At 41.9% G+C, this 22,457-nt stretch overlaps 2 protein-coding genes across 2 annotated transcripts; both read right to left on the bottom strand.

Annotated features, from left to right (window-relative positions):
- Window positions 1-8,421: 8,421 nt before the first annotated feature.
- Window positions 8,422-15,119, bottom strand: LOC133004633 (solute carrier family 26 member 9-like). The gene is made up of 21 exons (XM_061074108.1): window positions 14,995-15,119; window positions 13,985-14,124; window positions 13,750-13,860; window positions 13,436-13,611; window positions 12,693-12,857; window positions 12,461-12,613; window positions 12,250-12,332; window positions 12,034-12,181; window positions 11,843-11,956; window positions 11,278-11,355; window positions 11,090-11,185; window positions 10,894-11,000; window positions 10,715-10,784; window positions 10,536-10,628; window positions 10,299-10,448; window positions 9,952-10,203; window positions 9,330-9,384; window positions 9,047-9,183; window positions 8,766-8,882; window positions 8,554-8,607; window positions 8,422-8,433 (listed from the first exon to the last, which is right to left on the bottom strand). Exons 1-21 carry the CDS (start codon window positions 15,117-15,119, stop codon window positions 8,422-8,424), a joined length of 2,436 nt encoding a protein of 811 aa, XP_060930091.1.
- A 920-nt stretch (window positions 15,120-16,039) lies between these two features.
- slc48a1a (solute carrier family 48 member 1a) lies at window positions 16,040-19,417 on the bottom strand. Its single transcript, XM_061074946.1, has 3 exons — window positions 18,999-19,417; window positions 17,486-17,653; window positions 16,040-17,394 (listed from the first exon to the last, which is right to left on the bottom strand). Exons 1-3 carry the CDS (start codon window positions 19,126-19,128, stop codon window positions 17,258-17,260), a joined length of 435 nt encoding a protein of 144 aa, XP_060930929.1. The 5' UTR covers window positions 19,129-19,417; the 3' UTR covers window positions 16,040-17,257.
- Window positions 19,418-22,457: the final 3,040 nt, after the last annotated feature.

Genomic DNA, 22,457 nt, shown 5'->3' with positions numbered 1-22,457 from the left:
ACAAATTATAATGCAAAGCAAAGCCGCGTGAGCAATGATCTGAAAGGACAAAAGGCCGAGGATTGGATTTTTGACTTATTAAGTAATGATGACTTTAATAATCTGACACATGACACATGACGATGTTTCGTAAGGCTGCGATAATTGTTCTTTTGGATTTGCACTTTTATTAATACTCTGGTGCATCAACCAATTTGATCGCGTTTCATTTTCAAAAGGAAAATCTATTTCTTTTACACGTTTAAAGGGACTCTTACCTTTGTTGCATTTGAGAATTACAGCACATTCAAATCATCCCGCCTTCCTCCAATGCCCCACCCCCTCGTTCCCATCCGCGGTGTTTTTTTGAAGAAACTTTATTTACAAGCAGACTTACAACCTACTGCCTCCGCGCACGCACGTGAGTTTTTGTTTACCAAAGCAATGGATTCGGATTCAGAAGCACCGGTAAGTTATATACATTTACATTCACATATATATTTTTCAGTTCAATGGTTATTTGCACCATTTATTTGCGCCACAAGAAGCAGACGGAAAACCTGCATGTCCATGCAGCAAACAGACAGGTCTGTCGGCCAATAAGATCCTTCGGTCCGAAGAATTTTATTGGTTGAAGTTTTCACTAAATATTATGAGAGTGAAATAATTGTTTGTTTTTACTCCTGGTGGGTCTGTCTTGCATTTTAGAGTGTCATTACCTTATTAATACCAATTTAACCTTATCCAAAAAAAGTGTAAAAATGCAACAAAGGTAAGAGTCCCTTTAAGATAAAAACAGAAACATACACTATAAAATATTTTTGGCAAATATTATTTTTTTCTAAACTAAATGTAAATACCATTTAACTACAGTAAATAATTTGTATTGAAATCATTCAAATTTATAAATAAAATTTGATTTGTAAATAAATTTAATGGGAAATTATAGATTTCTCTACAGTCATTCAATCGCTGAATGGTCTTGAATATTCCTTTTAATTTAATTATATGACAAATACAAAAAATAACCATCATTTTGCTAAAGGTATGTTTTTGTATCTGCATTTTCTTTTTAAATGTATGTTTTTGTTTTACTGTTATTTTGATGGGAAGCAACTTTCCCTACCAGAGCGTCATATCTATTTATAGTAGCGTTGTGTTGTAACAGTTAGTCTTTTCGCTCCGTGTGTCTTCAGACTACATTGTGTTTCACCTTCATCAGCGAACCTCCCGGGCGGCAGAACTCTTCACGACAAAACTTCCCGTGTCCTTTCGGTTCCCCTGCTCCGCTGTGAGGATCCTGCAGGTGCCGACTGTGACAGGTTCACCTGCTGCGGGCTCACCTGTGTTCCTGGAACCAGTGGAGAGGAAAGCCAGCGTACCGTTTGCATGAATAACTCAGAGAAACAAGGCGCCACATGGGGCCTGCATCATGGAGGTGACACTCCTCAGCGTCGCCCAGGTCCCGACCAGGAAGCTTCTCTGGTAGCGGGTGAGGGAAACTGCAGAAAGCACCTCCGGCCTGTTTAGGTGCAACGTGTAACTTCTGGACTTCACAGCACAGTGAACAATCTCATCTCACGTGATACAACCTGGTCCTTTAAGATGCATTTCATTCACTGAGCGCCAGAATAGGCAAATGTTCATTTCGGGCCATTCTCATGCAAAAGGGTCGAAGCAATCACAGACGTCATGGATGAATAGAGCAAGACATGAAATTGACATTTACAGCCAGACGTGTGAGGATATGGTTTCCAGGCATTTCCATTCTCATGTAAAATAGGCCTTTTTCCTTCCCTTCTTTTTACCGGGGTGGTTTCTTTGGGTTATTTAACCGTTTGCAGAGCAGCTTATCAAACCCTGCTCTCCGAGGAGGCCACATCTGTCTGTTGTCATTGGCGGCGCTCGGCATGAGGAGTCAAGTGTTCGTCTGGATGAGGATGTAGATGGACGGGAGGTGATGCGTGCCGAGGGGACCCTCAGACGGAGGGGCCGCGTCCTCCGTGTGCTGAGGCTGAGTGTTCTGCACCGCGGCCTCTCGGGGGGGTGCTTAGTGCCACTGAAGGCTTTAACTTCCCCCTCCCTCCATTTGCATCTTCATTCATCTGCAGGGCCACTGAGGCGCCGCGGCCCCGGCTCAGCCATCACTCTCCGTTTGCTCAATACATATGGATCACAGGAAACAAGATCACAACACCAGCTCTTTTAAAGTCAGACTTCTCTTTTTTTTTTCCTTTTATTTTAATCGCCTCAGCTCCTGCTTTCACAACTTTGTCTTTCATGGTATCCTTCGGGGGAATCGGAGACTTCTTCAAAGTTTTCGGTGGTTGATCAGACAAGAGCGGTTCTGGGGGGGGGGGGTGTGGGGGTTCAGGGACAAAGCCACAGTGCCCTCCTCTGTTCGGCTCAGGTCGTTACAGCAGACAATCAACAAGAGTGGAGTGATACTTTTGCTTTAATGGTTCGATTAAAGAGCGAGTTTAAATGGCAATGATGAACCTGTGAGCTGTAATAGCAGAGGATTATGTGAGGGGATCATTGTGTGGATGATATATTGTAAAAAGCTGAAAGAGACAGAGAGAGAGCAGTAAAATGTATTATTCAAAAAAAGAGAGGAGACGTGATTATTTCAGCTGGAGGAAATGCGGCAGGAACTATTGCTATTAGATTTAATGTGTTTAAGCAATGTTACACAAAAACTAGCATGAAACCTGGATCTGAGGATGAGACGTGGGTCAGAGATACGACCTTTGTCAACATTTTCATCATTTTCTAGGTAATAATTCATGGAATTCATTAAAAAAAAACTTAAAAGGCACTGATGTCGATGAATGTGTGAAATTTGGCGCAGCTTCTATTAATTTAAAGGGACTGTCGGGCCTTGGTGGAAGAATTAAGTGCTGTTGTTAATGTGATAATGAACATTTACACCTTGTCTCATCACATAACAGGAAAGCGCTTCATACTCCTAAATGCCCAAAGACACAAGTGTAATGTCTCGGGCACCTGCATGAACGTCAATGTGCAACACGTGTGTTAAAATACGTTACTATTGAAAACACGTTCAGGTTTCTTCTCAGTAACGTTTGGTTTCTCCGATGCAACCTCACTTAGAAATATAGTTTTACGTTTTAAATCTTTTTTGTTTCGGACTCTTCTACGAAAAGTAAAAATGCAGGTGAGGATGAAGGTAAATACTGCAACATACATGGAAATACCTGAAGACCAGAAGAAGAGAGAGGACTCATCCTGTTTTATCATTTTGTTTCACAATCTCCACGCAGCCAATGACTCTGAGCTCTTAATTAAAAATAGTTAATAAACCAGACACACAACCACGGTTAAATTCCCCTGGTGACGATGAGAGTTAAAGCAAAAATCTGTAAAAAGAAATCTGTCTGTTTGATTTCCTATCTGTGGAGATAAAAGCCTGCAGATTTCTCCTGTGAGCTTCAAACAGGTGAGTTTCCTCTGCACCAGAGACCAGCAGCGAATCCTCAGGGGACGACTCACAACAACAGAGCAAACAAACATGTCTGAGGAACGTTTTCCACTGAGAGTCAAGTCCAGGAGTTTTGTCTTTTCTCCATCTCTCCCTTATTCTCTCTCTCTCCCTCTCTTATCGTCGTGTGTTTGGAGGTTAATGAGTGGAAACCTCTGTGGGCCTCTTTCATGTAGAGCTCTCAGAAAAGTTAGTTTGCTAATGTTTGTGCTAATGACTCTGAAGCAGAGGTTAATTTAACTAATGGTGTCTGCCGGCGCAATCTTAAAGCGATTGAAGACAGTCAGACTCAGCTGGTCTCTGTTCCCAAAGTCTCTCTTCTTCAAGTGGGACTTTAATGGTGTTTGTCAGTGTGTGAGCACGAAGCTGCAGAGGAGCTGTTTTCAAGAGGTCGTTCACAGCCAACGTGCACCGGGCCCAGGGCTGTGCACGAGCTCCACAGTCTGCATGCCTCTGGACTAGGGTTGCAAAGGGGCAGAAAGTGCCTATTGCCATTAATTTATCCATCAATTGTAAAAGATGTTTACAGACGATTCCAATTGTTTGGCTAACTCTTTATATCTCTGGCACTGCATTAGTGTTTTTGTTTACAAACTTTTTTCTCATCTTATTCTACAGAACAATGCCACGTGCACTATCTCATGTGTGGAGACATTTCAGCCCATCCAATGTAGAAGGAAAGGCTGTGTACATTTGCAAATACTGTGCAAAGACCTATGTTAAGAATGACACTAAGATGCAGAAGCATTTAGTCAAGTGCCCAAAGTTTCCTCAGGGCTCAAATCAGCCTATGACAAAACAAAATGTTTATATTTATGTCTGTATATGACAAGGTAAATACAGTTAGTATAAATTACCTACAACATTTCCAGTTTATTCCCGTTTATTCCCGTTAATTCCCGTTAATTCCCGTTAATTCCCGTATATTCCCGTTAATTCCCATTATAGTCCAGGCAAAGTAGCCCATTTTGGAGCCAAAAATAGAAGTAATTGTAAAAGAATTTTTTTCAGCATAGATTATTTCTATGAGGTGTCCAGAACAACATACTAAAAGTCCTAAGAAATCCTAGTTGAGGAAATATTTTTAATTCTCATCAATGTGTGCATATAAGGCCCGGCAACAATACACCCCAAAAAGACTATTTTTTTCCTTTACTCCTATCAAAATGAAACTTTACACAATGAAAGTAACCATGAACCGTAACATTTTTTGTATTACAAGTTTCTTTGAAAATGAATTTATGTATGTATTTGTAATACATATTCAATAAGTGTGGAGCTCATGTGCTTGTCAAATTCATTTCAAAAGAAACTTGTAATACAAAAAATGTTACGTTTCATGGTTATTTTCATTGTGTAAAGTTTTATTTTGATTGGAGTAAAGGAAAAAAATAGTCTTTTTGGGGTGTATTGTTGCCGGGCCTTATTGGCACACATTGATGAGAATTAAACATATTTCCTCAACTAGGATTTCTTAGGACTTTTAGTCTGTTGTTCTGGACACCTCATAGAAATGATCTATGCTGAAAAAAATTCTTTTACAATTAGTCGGATGTAAAACGCTACTTTGCCTGGACTATTAATTCCCATGGACAGTTTCCAACTTTGAATATTCCTGGAATTTTGCAACCCTACTCTGGACTGAGAGGAAGCTGGAGAATAACCCACAGAGACACGTGGAGATTCAAACCAGCAACCTGTGAGGCCACAACACTAACCACCACAGGACAATCCTTCCTTGGAAATATGAAATCTGAGAACACATCAATAGAAGTCTGATTCTTCCCGCTGCAGCAAAGCTTTTCCCTCGTTTACGTCCTCCTTCCTGTGAGTTTATCTCTCAAAATTAATAAAGCAATTGTGCACGAGCTATCAAATTGTGATTGTGTAATAACACTCACAACACCCCCGATGACATGTTGCAGAGCATCCTGTGGTTTCCTCCCTCGCTGCACTCCTCTAATGAGTTCCCTCAGTGTTGCACCACACTGCGCTGTTTTGCATTGTCTTGTCTAATTTCCCTGCTGGTATGGAATGGCTCAGTGAGGAGCCGCTATCTGCAGCTTCCATCTAATAAGAAGACAGGAGAGCAAACAGAACCTGCCGCTCTGTTTAATGAGATGATGGGAAGATAAAACGCTGCACTGATGACGGGCGTATCTGTCCGACACCAGAGCTGCAAATCCACCTTTGTCTCGATGCCATGTTCAGAGGGAAAGTGAACGTTGTTTATCTTTCCACTGTTTTATCTTCTTCCTTCAGCTCTGGATTGTGATACTGTTTATATGAAGTTTAAATTAATTCCCTCCTCCTCCTGACATTAAGAAAACACCAACCTTAAAGGGTTCTCAGTTTCTGCCTCTGGCTGTTTGTAGTTCACATCATCATCATACATATAGTAAAGTTTATAATAGCGATGGACTTTTAATGCAAAAATGGTTGCGTGAAAGAAAAGAGCTGAAGAGGAAAACAGAACTGGCAGCAGGTTGAGTGGTTTCCTCTCATCAGACCTGGAGCTGGGGCTTCATTTAACCGTAAATAATTTACCATCGTCTAGTCAGAGATGCAGACTCAATAATTTCAAGCCTTAATTAATCACCAGAGGACGCTCCATTGTTGGTGCATTTAATTGCCGTTGAACTGCAGGAATGAGACAATACACAACCTGAATTAATAACAGTTATCAGTGGTCAGATTTGCCCTCGTGGACTCGGTGAACAAACCCTGTCCGAGGACAATCTGCTGACATCGAACGATCAAGATTTATGATTCTCCGGCTGCAGAGCGGTGTGTTAATGAAGCAGAGTAGAGCCCCAAACACGGGTCTGTAAAATGCATATGCAAAGCGCTAACTGCCGTCACTTGATCAATGTCAAAGAGCCATTATTCAAATTTCCAGGAGTGGTTTGGGTCGCTCTACATCATCCTCACTTCCTCGGCTGACACTTACAACCCCTCCGCATATTTGAGGAAGAGTCTTTTAATAAAATTTGGCTTCCTGGCTCTTTATTATGGCGTTCACAATTGAAATCTTTATTCTGAAAGGTCAGAGCTGAATATTGTCTCCGGGGCGGCGCTTCATAAAAGCGGGCGAGCACTAAACGACAGGGCATCGTGACTCAATAGGGGGGGGGGGGGGGGGCAATTAGTCTCAATAGTAAGAAACCACTGGGCGTGTAAACAAATTTAATACATAAATCTCCCCGTCTCAAATTTCTAAAAGGGACCTTGTTAATTAAACCATCATGGTCAATGAATGTGCAAGGGGTGTAAAATTAATTTTTATGTGAACTTGCAATTACGTGGATTGAGAAGCTTAGCTCCAAGCGTTTCATAATTCAATGTAATCACCGGCCGACCTCCACTAAGGTTCGGCTGGTTCTCGACCTACAGCTCTGCTGATAAGGGACAATAACATAACATAATATCCAGAGAGTCAAATTAAAAAAATAAAGCTAAATAGGCAAAAGCTGAAAGTGAATTTAGATAAATGAGAATAATAAGAAGCAGCGCACCATGTAATGAGAGGCAGGGACGTAACAGAGGGGGGGTTTACAGATGTGAGCAGTGTTATTGAAAATTTCTCTATATTCTCATGGTTATCCCAGGAAATAGTTTATGGATCTTGTTCAGGGATGTGATATCTATGAGTAGGTGATCTTTAATATGAAAACTTGATTTGTCACATTTCATTGTCAAAACCTGCTTATAAGTAGTTTTCAGTGTGTAGATACTTGTGTGTAGCTTACGAGATAGTAAAACTCTTTTTTATACTTTTAAACATTCAAAGATAAGGACAAAATGCCATAAGAGCTCATGCGATGTCAAAAGAAGATTGTTAAACAAATTATTTCAAATTTCAATTTCCCAGATTCATATTAAGTAAATCAGACTCGAGCAAAAGCTGTTCACAGACGGTTTGACAAACAAAGAGGTAGAAAAGAAAGAGAGGGATGAGCTGCAAGAGGTGAAATTAAACACAAACATTCTCCCTCTCTCTCTCTCTCACACACACACACACTCACACACACACACACACAGACACGCAAAACCAATGAGAGACTTTCCCAGAGCTCCAAATTAAAGCTGATGGCCACAGAAACCTTGTAATCACTGGTGGAGCCAAATTGCTGCGGAGACGAAGGGGAGCCGAGCAGCAGATGTGTGCCAGGATACCTTAGGATGATTTCTTAATAGCTTCATAAATCCATTCATGCATCGCACACACACCAAGGCCACCGTCAGCAGGCGGCTACACACCACAGGCCCTGACGCACACCTGCTACACAAACACAACTTGGTAGAGCCCACGGTGTTTCTCCTTCTCACTGCACCGTGACAACCAGAGACGACTACAGGTGTGACTCTGGTTGTGGTGACCTCACTCCTCCGTGTGGACAGTGATGCAGAATGTGTTGGTTTAATAGAGTTTTGGGAACACAACAAAGCCACGAAACTGCTGACTCTTCGAAATTCCTCCTTTCATTTGTGTTTAGCCCTTTTCTCGACGCCTTCTCCTCCACGGGGACTCGACCAAACTGCTCAGCTGGCTGCGGACCCTCAGCTGAGGCCAGGCCCGCTCCCAGTTAATTACAGGCCTGCTCCTGTGTGACTGCCCAGTCAGCAGGCCCCCCCCCTAGTAGTTGTGAGGGGGTGGCTGAGCTGGGACTCAGAGCTCCCCCTCATTATCTGCTCAGCACTTACTGGTCTGTTGTGTTGGTGTGTACCACCCCCTGTCAGCCGAGTCTAGTACTGATTACTCTGCACAACCACAATGTACATAACAAAAAATGTATTTGGATAATTGACAGTCAGCAAAAGAAACAATCCATGCACGCAGGACATATTTGGGGTGACAATACATTTGCGTAAATTACACTGACACAGACGATTATTGTTGGTATTTGTGTCGTGTTTCTTCTGCTCATCTCCAGCGAAGCTCAGAACATTTCCTAAAGAGATGAAAGTACCGTTAGTTACAGAACAGAGTGATAAATAAATAATAATAAGATAAAAAGGAAGTTACTGTCATTTTACAGTGTATCGGCCTGAACAGGCAAACAAGTACATACCTGTTCCAAATCAAACTCCCCATAGACACCAACGGGGAATTCATCTCCTTCTCCCTGCAGCCAACAACGGACACAATTAGAATAAAACCAGCACATACACAGTGTTATATTATACAAAATAGATGTGACTAGATGGGAATAGTCGTATTTTTAAACTTTGCCACTAAAGCTGCTTTATTTCCCAGTTCAAAGCTGTGACACATGTTTGTAACCTGCTTGTCGTCTGCACTCGGCAGCACTCGATATGTGGCCTGACCTTGGTGTAACTTGCAGCTCGTGATATTCTTCTGTTGACCCTCGTCCAAGCAGATAAGGCGACCGAGGCCGCACTGAATAGAGGAGTTTCCCTCTCAGAGAATAAATCAGTGTATTACATTCGTCTTAATCTCTCCCCGTGGCCCAGAGCTGAAACCTCCGAGCAGCAGGTGTTTGTTTGTGATGTTGTGGAAAAAGGATTTGTATGATAAAGTTATTTTATTCAGCTGGGGCCGACCTTTAGGGAGACGCGCCTCTCTCCAGTGGCGTGTTGAGCAAACAGGACGGCGTCGTGGACGGAGAGGAAGAGATTACCGCGGGCGATGTTTCCGTCATCAAACGCTCCTCCGGCCTCCAGCTCCTCCTGCACCTGAGCTGCAGGAGGACAGACAGCAGGTTCACACAGAGAGCTGCACACGACCAAACTAACTCTGACTTATGTTCATTCGATATAAAGACAAATACAAGGATAGATCTATTTATATGTTTACAAAGAGAAAAACTCTGAGTTGAGATTTTACCTTGAACATTCGCCAGGTACAGTTTGATCCCCAGCATCGAATAGCTTGAGTTCATCTGAGGGGAAATAAAAAGACAGAAGGTTGTTGATCAACATTCGAGAAAAACTACATCTGTATCCAAAGAATCATAAAAGGTCAAATCAGGACACTTATCCTCCAAAATCAAAGATTCTTTTGCCTCCACAAAGTTTTATAATATTAAAACTTTTTACAGCCTTTTACGATCAAGGAAATATACATAATTATATTTTGTCTATGTAATGTAGATGTTTCTCTTCTTTTCCTGTGTTCTCTTGTCACAGGATGAGAAATAATGTACTGTAAGGTTAGTTTGAGTTAATTCAATATAAACAGTTGCCTACACTAATAAAGAAAATTATTTAAAAAGTCAGTTTCAAGCTCTCATCTGCCTAAAACTTGTAAAATTACATTTACCAATGCAGTAATGCTTGTGTAAGTCTGTGATACCATGCTGTGAAAATATATTAATAATACATTTATCTCCGCTCAATTCTCAGTCTTCAACTGAACTGTCTTAAACTACAGATCCTAAAACTGTATTATATCAAACCTCTTATTCTCATAGTCAATGTGTCGGTGCTGCCTAAAACAAGATTATGACCTTTATCAGCACGTTGATTCCCATGAGATCGATGAAGCAGACGCCGGCCAGGTCCAGGACCAGGGTGTGGAAGGGCATGGGCTGGGACTCCAGGGTCACGGCACTGGGACTGGGCGGCTCCTGGTCAGACCTCTGCTCGCCCAGTTCAATGTCACTGCACTGGAAGTTGACGAAGCTGGTGGGAGTCTCAGGTGAGCTGACGCTGCCATCGCTCATATCAAAGTCGTTCTGCAGCTCGAGCCGAGATATGGTCTGTGGAGGAAACACAAAGAGGAAGGTCACAGGTGGAGCAATTCACAGTTTGAATATGAAATGTGAAAAGGTGTTGTTTCTGCTCCTGGTCCCACCTGAACCTTCATGGTCACCAGCGAGCTCGGCTTCCTCCTCCTCGTCTCCTTGTCCTTCTGGTCCTTCTTCTCCGTTTCTACTTTTTCCTTCATCTCCTTCTCTAAGAACTTCCGCTTGGCCAGAATCAGTTTGCCGGGGTCCAGTCCGGTCTAGACACAAACATGCCTGTGTAAAGATTCAATTCAAACCTGCTGAATCGTGAACAGCAGCAGAGAAAGGTCATTAACTCACGGCACCTTTTTAACGACCCTCTGCCGAAACATCTCAGCATTTGCAAAATAGAGCGGTGAACAGTAGTTGACTATTTTCACCCCCGTTATTGGCCTGACCTGTGGATTTATTACAAAACCGTTAAGTGCAGATCACCTACATTATATATATATTGAATTAAATATGAAAAGAATAGTTTAAATACCTTCGTGTACACCTTTGGATTTATGTAGATATCTGTATCCATAATCTGGACCATTGCCGAACCGTTACGACTTCAAGGAACAAAGTAATTAAATAAATCTTCCCTTAATATTTACTCTGCTTCATTGTACTATTAATTGTTGGTTCAATTACATAACCTTTTTTATGGAGATTACTTACAACTGTGTCTTGAATATCACGACCAGGATGGAGAACCCGACCCCGATGGCGACTCCGTACGGGAGGCTGAGAAAGAAGGTGGCCAAGAACGACACAACCCACACACACTGGGAGAGAGAGAGAACAATCCAGTGAGGATAATAAAACATATTGTTTTGTGTTGCAACAATGCAAACAACCAACATGTTTAACTTACACAGTCCAACTTGCTCTTCTTCCACAGGTAGTAGGGATCTGAGAGCTGCAGGAGCGTGTTCTTCAGGTTGACGGCGATCAGAGCTCCGAGCACCGACTGAGAAGACAAACACAAATTAATTAACCACAATGCCATTTTTCAAAACTGTTTTGTGTATAATGTTTCAAGGGTGATAATGTCACACCTACTTTGGGAAGTGGTTTCAGGAAGGCTCCCAATGCAAGCATGGTAACCATGACAACCAGCATCACACACAGACTCGCAAACTACGGGAGGAAACATGTGAGCGGTAGTTGGTAATTTGACATATTTTATACTTGTCTTCATTGAATTACTGTTCCATGTTAATTTAAAGATGACATTTCTATAAAGCTTTTAAAGAACAGAGTCAGTGAGCAAAGTTAGGAAATCATAGAAAAGTCAGATAAAACTCAGCAAATGCAAAAACCAAACAGATAAAAGAACAAAAATAAAACACTAATTTATTAAAAAAACAAAATAAATGTCTTCCAATACAAGTGAGTTCATAACTGCTTTTTAAAATGTGGAGCTGATTCTGCAGATTTGATGTTGAGGTGGAGTTTGTCGAAGCTACGACCTTAATACCATGGGGCCAGTTTATTTTAAACCTGGATCGTGGGACTTGTTATTCATTTTTTGATCCTGTGATGTTGGAGTAAAGTTTTGAAGTACAAAGCGGATCCAGACCATGTAGGGATTTACAAGTGACCAGTAGAATCTGCCGGCTCTCACCTGTGATGTCCCCCCGGCGTTGTCCACAGCCAGGGTCACAGACAGTGCGCAGCAGATCACGTGGATCTTAAAGAAGGACCCGAGGAAATTGCTGCAGCCAAGCGCCAACATTTCCTGTAGAGCAACGTGCAACCTTTCATTCATTTTGTTTTTAATGATCTACCAAAAGAGATGGTGGGTTTTTCTTCTACCTGGTTGGGATCCACATCATAGCCGTGCTTGGCCGCCAGAGTCCTGCCCATCGCCAGGTTGATGACATACCCGACTATCGCCAGGGAGAACGCCGTGCTCAGCATCTCCTGCCACTGACTCACTGTCGGGAGGGTTGGAGACGGGAATCTGGAAAGTAAAGATGGATTGTCACGGAAACAGCCATTTGATCAGGAGTTTGCTGATGTGTGTTTTACCCCAAAGGGATTTCTCCCACGATGTCCATGTGGTAGAGCTCAGGAAGCTGCAGAGGGCCCGAGACGGCCGTGGCCACCAGCACCTGAACCGGAGGAGGCAGAAACAACCATCACCTTCATATTGATGGACCCAGATGATGAAACCGAACACAAACTGAGGAGAAGCACTTTTTGGGTCCTTGGAGAAATGAACACACTATATATTACTTACAATAACGATCTCCATGGGGACGGGGAAGGGCAGTTTGTGGCGGTAACGCACGCTCAGCTCCTTGACGACAATCAGAACCACGCTGCTGACCAGAGCAAAGACCAACGACGCTATGTTGGTATCAGCAAGGCCGGCTGCGATATCTCTGAGAGTCTGTGGCAAACAATGACAATTACATATTACAGAGAAGCCATTTTGATTGTCTTTTATTCTCTGTGCAACACATACTCACATAGACCACAGCCAGGGGGCCACTGTACGGCGGCACTTTGATACCAAAGATGTACTTGAGCACGGAGATGAGGATCTGTAACCCTGCAGCCGTCATGAAGCCTCGGACGAAGGACTCCGACAGATAGATGGCAACGAACCCAAACTGCATGAAGCCAAAGCCGATCTGTGTGGACAAGAGTGCAGTGGTAATGGAGGATCCTTTGTCGCGTTGGCATCGGATGGTGGTGGACCACGACCGAGGCGGCGGCTGATGATGGATCCCAACTGGCGCCAGTGGACAATGACTGTGGACCTTAGTGGATCCCATCTTGAAGCTGGATCGTGATCTTGCTGGCTGCTGACCAGAGATTATGATTGCAGCAGGACTGCGTGACATATAGTATTGGAAAATGTTTACCCTCATCGATGCTGCTAAAAACTTTAATCTTGATGAAGTTTTCCTACACTTGACATCTATTGCACTTGTGTCCGTCCTGGGAGAGGGATCCTCACATGTGTCTCTCTGAGGTTTCTATGTATTTTTACCTGTTAAAAGGGTTTTTAGTAGATTTGTCCTTACTTTTACTGAGGGTTAAGGACAGAGGATGTCTCACCATGTTAAAGCCCTATGAGACGAATTGTGATTTGTGAATATGGGCTTTACAAATAAAATATGATTGATTGATTGATTGAGGAGACGATTTTAGATGGAACTGATTCCTCTTTTGCTTCAGTTTGAAAGCCTCTGATGGGAACACATACCTGTATGATTGCGGTGAGGCAGGCCAGAGTTCCAGATATCCCCAGACGAACCTCATTCATCCTGTCCGTGTCCACCACTGTGGCGTTCAGGGTGGCGTTGAAATGACTGAAGTCCGATTCAGGGGCCAGCTGAAGACACACGATTCCCACCATAATGCTGAGGACGGCGAAAGTACCTGAACACAGAGAGAGCGGTGATGTCACATCGAAACAGGGCCGAGTCGGGCCGAGTGCAGCTGATCTGCATTGTGCAGCTCGGGCAACTTATCACTGTCATCCCACCGAATCGCAGCAGATAAATCACTGTGATTTACCCGGGACCATCTGGTGAGCGGTGCCCATGAAGAAATACGGGATGAGGGGGAAGAAGGAAGAGTAGAGGCCGTTGACGGGAGGGAGATTTGCCAGGAGGGCGAACGCCATGCCTGCAGAGAACAGAAACCTTTTTATCACTGTCGAATAAATCACAAGGAGGTAGAGAGACTGCAACTAGCAGCGGTGGACAGGTACTACACAGACGCATCAGCAGAAAGAAGAGGATTGAGTGACCTTGGGGAACCTGGATGGTGCCGGCGCTGACCCCGCTGATGACATCACACAGCAGGTGGTCTTTTGCTTTGTACTTGGGCAGCCAGCTCAGGACGGGCAGGTGTCGGAACAACAGGCGCCTCAGTCTCGACTCGGAGCATCTGACACAAACAAACCGGAGAAACGCTTTGAAAAGCTCTGGTTTTTTCTCGTTGCTTCTGTGAAACTCTTGTATAAACTTTGTGTGGAGTCACAGCTGCAGGGCGCTTCACTGCTGATCACAACTCTCATGTCAGACGTTGGGTTCAATCCCTCCCTGGGTGTAAAGCTTGACTCAGATCGTTACTTTCAGACCAACACATTTGATATTTTCCTGTTGTTTGAGTGACAAATGCACTTGGTCGGTCTTTAAATGAGTCGCCAGGTGCATTGTTGCTGCATCGCTATCTAAAGGCAGCGGAGAAGCGATTGTGTGACCGACAGAAACCGGAGGACGCAGTTTTTTAATGTTATTTTAAGCATGCATTGTCAAGATAATCATATTGTCGAAACAGTATTATGCACACAGATTATCTGATTGGACATTTTCATTTTTTACAAATGAGCAGATTCTTTCTCATTATAGCAATTCACCCAGGTGCAAGCATACCTGGATTTCCAAGGAAATGGGAGATGATAATAATTACTTTATTGCATGTTGAACCCAAAACTCTAAAAATATGCAACCTGCAGCCTTCTCTTCACCATTAAACTTGCAGGTGCATGGTTGAAAAGTGCTGAACGATATCTCTTCATTAATCATTGGTGGGTTTTAGGTAAAACACGCAGTAAACCAATCAGAGTGACATTTGCTGTGGTGGTTTTTCGAATAGGCCAATTTATCTGGAAATACTGCAGCACTGACTTCTAACAAGGTTTTTGTTATTTGCTGAAAATGACCCGAGGTCTGAAACCTGTAAAGATACGTGGTCCCACCGGGTGTGTGTCAGGGCTCTATGGTTTAAAGGAGACTGTTTGTTGTAATTCTGTACCTGAAGAGTTTCTTTACTTTCTCGCCAACAGGAAACTGTCGACTCTTCTTGTCAAACTCTCTGTCGAAGTCGGGGAGGTTATACGCCGGCCTGTCGATCACATAACGTGGGCGGTCGACGTGCATGGCTGAAGAATATAGAGGCATATTAAAGCCATTATGTTTAATTTAATTAAATTAAAAGAATTACCATAAATAGCATGTAATGAAACAGTGTTAATAAAATATATTTGAAGTGTTGCATCGTGTTTCGTATCAAAGCTGAAACCACCTAAACAAAGTCAAGGCAGCAACGTCATTACATTTCTTCAATAACATAAAAATATGTAAGATACAATTTATCCCTGACTCTCATTTTTAAGAATTACATTTTTAAATCCTCGTCTGAGTGACCTCAGAAAACCTTTTTTTTTTTCATTGAAGATCCTAATCTGACCTTGAAGGACAAGTCAACAAGTCGGATCGCTGCTAAAATATTTAATCAACAGCAGGTAAATAAAAGCACACGCATGAGTTCACTTTGTCTCAAGTAATCGTTCACTTTTACAAGCAGAAAAACATTTTTATTTATTAAATCAAGTCTACTTCGTTTTATATTTCAGTAAAAAAATAATTATTAATCATAAGAAATAAAGAAAATCTAAACTTGAAAACATATTCTTTCATCTACACTGTTAGAAGTGGTTAATTCTCAGGGCACAGGGATTATAGGAACTAAAACACAATGGACAATAGGTTATAGATTGATTCCCACAAACCAGCCTTCACCTGCGTTTATCAATAAAACAATTAAAGTGAAATTCCTACACATCCGTCTCAACACTATTACAAAAATATCAGTTTGAAAACACTGGTTAATGTCAAATTAATAACAATAAAATTGTGAAAACAGCACTGCACCTTATTGTTGAAGCAGGAAGTCTGAAGGCATTTGGCTGAGATATGTATCAACACAACTTGGTTTGATTTCTTATCACTAAAGACCTTTTTCACCTTGTAGGTGGAGCGTATGAAAAGCTTGAAAAAAAACTCAGCAGACAACGTGATTTAATTAACAATAAATGCATCTTTAATGGGTTTGGTTTCTATACACGTGGATTTCTCACATTCAATCTCCCATCGACAAAATACAAATGTACATGTTTTGTGGTAGAGGGCAAACGAACGTTACACCCGGAAGCAAACTACTCACAAAGCCTAGTATAACTTACACAAATCATAGCAGGTGGAACATTAATGATACATAGTGTATAAATAGTGTATTTCATCATTAAAAAGGGTGAGACATAAATGAGAGCATTTAAAACATTTTATTTATTTTGCCCATTGTATCAGGATTTGTGTGCAAAACAATGGGGCCAAAGACGAAAGTGCATTTATTTATTAAATCAATTTTATCTCTCTAGACTGGAGGAATGTCTCAGGAGTGCAGACAGGGAAAAAGCAGGGCTCCCCCTGGTGGAACAAAAGGTGAACAAGCAGAATATTCCACAGGAATGCCTTTTCTCCACCGTTTCAAATCGAATGAAAGAAAAAAGGGTTGTAACAGGGTTAGTATCTTTAAAAGGCTACAAATGAGAGAGAAACCTTTTCAATCAGTGGTTGAATTAAAAAAATATATAAATTCTTCAAACTGCTTCATTGATGATGACTATCAGACAGACACTGAAAGACAGAGACAGTCTGGAGACGTGAGTATTCTGTGGTTCAGGGCCGGAGTTATGAAAACGCCTGTACGGGTTAAAATAATCAAGCGCTCCAAACACACACTGTCAACTTAGCTTCATCCGCGTGGCTTCAGGTAAGTGGTTTTAGTTTTGGTTCTGAGAGAACTTTCATTTTAACAACTGCTCATTGAAATAAAAACCTGTTATAGAAGGGGGTTTCCTTTTACATAATATTTTGTTCTAAGATTGACACATCCAAAGATAAAATCTCTCTGAAAATCTCTTCATAAATAGCCTTCAGCAAGTTACGCAAAAATAAGTTCCGTTCTTCGGAGGTTCCGACTTATGACGACGACAGGGATATAATATGTGGGTCATTAAAAGTAGGAGAACGGGTTACAATGCAAATACAGAACTTGTTAAGCGAGAGTAACAGGTGAATCTCCATGTGGGGAAAAAAGGTCAGAGGACTTTTTTTAATCTAGCCACGTCTGGGGTTTTTTTCCTCCTCTTTGTTACAAAAAGCTCTTTGACCAGCTCCTGCCGGAAATTCTAAAACCCCTGGAAGTCCATCGGAGTGTATAAAATCCATCCGGACTAGAAGTCGCTGAGGATGCTGATGTCCGCGAACTCCTGGCGGTACCGGTGCGAGTACAAGGCCAAGAGGAAGGCCCACTTGAGAGTCAGGAAGCTCCAGACGGAGGAGAGGTAGAGGCTCCTCGGGTCAGTGGGAGCTGTGGGACGGGAAACAAGTCAAGGGATGAATACTTTCCTCTGCTCTGACGCACGTTATGAATGAGGAAGAAAGGAAGGGGAGGGGCTTACATTGCTTCTCTGTGATGGCGAGGGTGAGGAAGGTGATGAGGGTGGTCAGCGACAGGATGGAGAAGAGCACGCCGACCGCTATGAAGAACTTGAGCCCCTTGAGCCAGGTGCGCCAGTAGTCCTGCAGGTACATGATGTGTGTGACCAGCGCCCAGACGGCCAGAACTCCTGTCAGGACACAAACACACACACAGCAATGAGATCCTATTCTAACTTAGAATCAATTATAGATCCATCACTGGGGGAACTGTTGGGTTTCGCTATAAACTTAAGGTCTTGACCTCATTAAGTTAGGATCTTAATTAGACTCAACAGTAGGGCTGCCACTAACGACTACTTTTCTATTGATTAATCGTCGACTATTTTATCGATTAGTCGATTAATCTAAACGATTAATTTTCATCCAAAAAAATCAAATTGACCATTTCATTTCAATTAATTTTATTTTGACAACAAACTGTATGTCATCGTATAATGCAGCACTAAACAAAGGCTAAAATATTAAAGTGCAAAACTGTAGATTTAAACCAGCAACTCCAACGTGATAAAAATAAATAAAAAACAGGGCTTATAAATTGAGTCAGCAGGGCAACTCAAAAATATATCAAAGTTTCTATTTAACCCCTTATCAAAATAAAAAAAGGTTAGGTCTGCATATTAAACAAAGTGCAACATGTTTAAAGTATAAGAAACAATGGTGTCCAGCTCAAAATCAAACTCAAACGTCAGTTAGACATGTGTGTTGTGATGTAAGAATGTCAGCATGTCCACATGTTCTGGACTCAGGCTAGCGCCCCAGCGTAACATTGTTTAGATAAGTGCCATACAAATAAAGTTATAATTATAATTATTAATATTATATACTGGATCTGAAACTAAATCACATAAAAATAAATCCATTTCCTTGATTGTTTTGTTTGTGAAAATGCCAGAAGAAGCTCCAGAAAATACAAAGAAAACATCTAAATGTGCTCAGATGAGAAGCTTCGAGTAGAAAAAGTTTCTGGAACAATAACGTCAATCATTGATCCATGAATAAAACACAATGTAGCAGATTTATATATACACATGTAGCCATGGCGATATGTCAACTAACACTGTGCTTATAGGTTTACATGTGGGCTAATAACTCACAGGACAGAAAAGATAAACTAGTTTAAGCTTCGTCATTTCAAAACAGCACAGAGACTTTGTTTACATGGTGTGTGAGTCAGTTTCTCAAGAGATTAGACCAGATTATCATCTTCCTCCAGCCTCACATCAGCTGTATTAGTATGAAACACATTATTATTACCTTAAATAATCATAACTGAGTGAGACCATTTCTCTGTGTCACTGACAGATGAAAGTGGCCTTGCAGCAGATATTCAAGCTGCTGACACTGACACTAATACAGAACAGACACTAAATCATGAGTTATAAAGATACTCATGACATGATGGACATTAGACACAGAAGAAACCCACACATGAGACACTTCTCTCCATGTTGTTGTGTGTTATTGTGTAGGTACCTGACAGGCCTCCCATGGCTGCCGTCCACGGCTGCTTGTAGGCGATGTTCCACACCAGGAAAGCCGACAGACCCATCAGGGCCCCGAAGGTGGCGTACCCGATGCTGATGTAGATCCTGTTGATTCCCATCGTCTCATATAACTCAGCTCCTGGTTCCAGAAAGACGTGTTATTTAAAAACAAGACGAGGTTTTAAGCTAATTCTTCGGTTTAGCTCCACATTGTTATGTAATTTCCTGGCAGGAAAACAACCGGATGAAAGTCCTGGATCAGCTGGAGTGAAAAATTGGCTTTTTAAATATCTAACTGACTGTAATTCGTGTGGTTTTTCAACAGGAATCTAACGAAAGAGAAAGCATTCGAGTTTCCGGCTAACGAGGAGGCTACAAAACATCAAGCTAGCTGTTTATCTCACAGGCTCGAAGATGACGGAGGAGACAAGAGGAGTCACCGCCTACAGGCTGGTTTCCGGTCGGCAGCGGGCTGCTTCCGGTTCGAAGCCCGACGACCAGATACATCACAACAATCACGTTTCCTTGACGTTTTTGTGATTATTTCTGCTTTGTTCTTATCAAACACATGGAATAAAACATATAATGGATGTTTTTAATGAAATTAATTAGTATGACGTGGTGTTTTTCAGGCTTTTTTCCTCCATCGCATCGAATCTTTTTCATCTTTGATATCTTTGCTCAGAGGAAACCCGCTTCTAAATGCAACATTGCCCCTAGTGGAGGAAAGGGGGAAATGTAAAGTCACTCCTCTGATGTAATCGCTCCATTCTGAGCATGTGTCTGGGTTGATAGAGTTCAAGTTTGTTTTTATTATTCAACACTTAACTTCAAACAAAGTTCAGTATTATTATATCGTATTAAACTTCAAGCAAAGTGCATTAAACAGAACAAACAATATGTTTGATAAACTGTATTATCCAACATTAGGAACAAAGAGACAGCATGAACAAAATTCATTCCACAATGGTAGAGATAACAACATTGTATAATACTTTAAAATGTATCAATGAGGTGTAAAATTAAATTAGAAAAACTGCAGAGCAAAGGGATTGAAACAAAAAACAAAGACAACAAAAAGGAGGCAATGTACTAATCAGTTAAAAGACTTGGATATGGATGAGGACATCTTTTAAAACATTTTCCCTTTCAGTGACATGAAGAAGTTGACAAAGATATGTGTAAAACATACTGGGATGCGACTGGGTAACGCCATACACGCATGGACATGATATTTCCCAAGAATAATTGCTCATGGGATTTATTTATCATCTGCCTTCTACACGGAACAAGTTCTCCTCAGTGAATTTGTGCATTTTCCACGCTGCTTTGCAGGCGCATGTTGGAGAACAGCTCCTCTGTGCTCAGGATGTCACGGTGTCTCCTGTCTCTTCATCAGGCCTCTGTGGGTCAGACGCTTTGCTGCAGGAGATACTTCTGATGACCGCCTGTATGTCCGGGGTCACTGCAGGAGTTAACTTGAACACAAGACACAGTCAGACAGAAAGAAAACAAAAGACAGACGAAGAGTAAGGATGCACAATTTGAAATATACGTACATACTATATCACATCTAAATAAGACCCTGGGTAGATTAAATCCGGCAAGAATATAGTTCCTCTGCAGGAAATATGAAAGAAAAATTGTATTATTGACTGGAAGCAATGTTTTTACAGATTCATTATGAAACAGCAGTGCCACACATAATGCAGAGCGTGGAAAAAGCTTCAAACTGTGTCAGTGGTCAGTCACGGCTCTGCTGCAGTCACCGAGGTCACTGAGGAAAACCACACTTCTTATTTACTGCTGTGAAGTCAAAGCAAATCTGAGAGCACTAAAGTCTGTGCTGTTGTTTCTGATTCTATCTCAACACGCACACAAATACACACACACTGTGTCTCACCGCTGTGCTCAGCCCGGGCCCTGGAGCGCTCTCCTTGTGACCAATGGGAAAGATACAGGAAGCTATGACCAGAAACCGCCCCCCAACTCACAGAAGCTGACAGACAAATCATCCTCACACGTATGAAGGAAGCAAAGAGTGGAAAAACAAAAAGTGTGGACGCCATCGGACTGAAGAGGTGAGTTCCTCTCAAACTAATGCAACAGAATAGCTTATTCTGATGCTTTACACATTTTGTACATCTTCATGTTTATTGTTATATGGAATGCCGTGCAATTGATGTCCTGTATGACCAATTACACTTATATGTCTTATGAGAGAGTTTATTAGCAGTTTATTTTCATCAGATTTGGGCAAATAAAACAAGTCCAAGTTGTTTTGTTGTTGTGTTAGTATTTATAACGATGTTGCAGGATCTGCTTTACTTTCTGCTTGAGTCCTCATTTGACCAGGGGGTCAAACAGATAAAACACGTGTCTCCATGTCACTGCTAACAGGCCAGAAGAGAGGAAGTGTGTGTGTGTTTGTCTGTCAGCATGTGTGTGTGTGTGTGTGTGTGTGTGTGTGTGTGTGTGTGTGTGTGTGTGTGTGTGTGTGTGTGTGTGTGTGTGTGTGTGTGTGTGCCCACAAAAGCAGTTGGCAAAGTACCCATTCCATGGGCGTAGATGTGTCGCAGGAAATCCCACTCCCATTCCCCGAGGATCTAAAAAGAAGCAAGAACATAAATAAACAGAAAGACAGAGGGAGCGAGACGGGGACACACATTTAGACACAAACAACATTATTATTTTACTCACATAACAGAACAAATCTCCTTTGTTTAAAGACCTCTATACAGAAAGTGGACCAGTTAATATGGGAAGTTTTGGTCTTATAACATTATCAGGATTTATGAGAAAATGTGAATGGGGCTCATATGAATATCCTCTTCCCTGGATGAGGGGTGCAGTGCATTTAAGTTCTCAGTAGAGGGCAGCATTTATTTTCAGAATGGCAAACAAGCATGATGGGACGTGAGGACCTTACATCCAAAGCAAAGTGACCTGGGGAAGGATGAAAGTCACTTCCCCTGTGTGATGGAGCTTAGTGGCTACTTTACCACCATAGTGTCGATTCACAGGTGGATGTTCTGACCTGTTTAAGCTCAGAAGTTTTAGCTATGTTACTGCTTTTATCACTGAGACTAAGATACAATGATGCTGGACTTAAATGAGTGTGGACCAGAGACATAAAGAGACCGACCAGCCCGAGACATGAGCGATTTAACACAGGTTACATTCATTTCCTTAAGCTCCTTGCAACTGACGTTAACACTGACCCCAAAATCAACCTTTTTCCCACTTGGACATATAGCTTTGGTCCCCAGTTGGATGAGCGAACCCCAATTAACTGGTATTAAAGACTTGAGATTGTCCCTAAAGGTGGCTTATGACACTCACACAGACACAGACACACACACAGACACACACACGGCTAGTAACAAGGTCATCCAACAAGGCACCAGCATTAATAAGCTTTGATTTAAATCCCAGGGCCACAAAGCAA

The sequence above is a fragment of the Limanda limanda genome, chromosome 7, assembly GCF_963576545.1.
Source record: "Limanda limanda chromosome 7, fLimLim1.1, whole genome shotgun sequence".
Classification (NCBI taxonomy): Eukaryota; Metazoa; Chordata; class Actinopteri; order Pleuronectiformes; family Pleuronectidae; genus Limanda; species Limanda limanda.
This window is presented reverse-complemented; position numbering and strand designations above follow the sequence as displayed.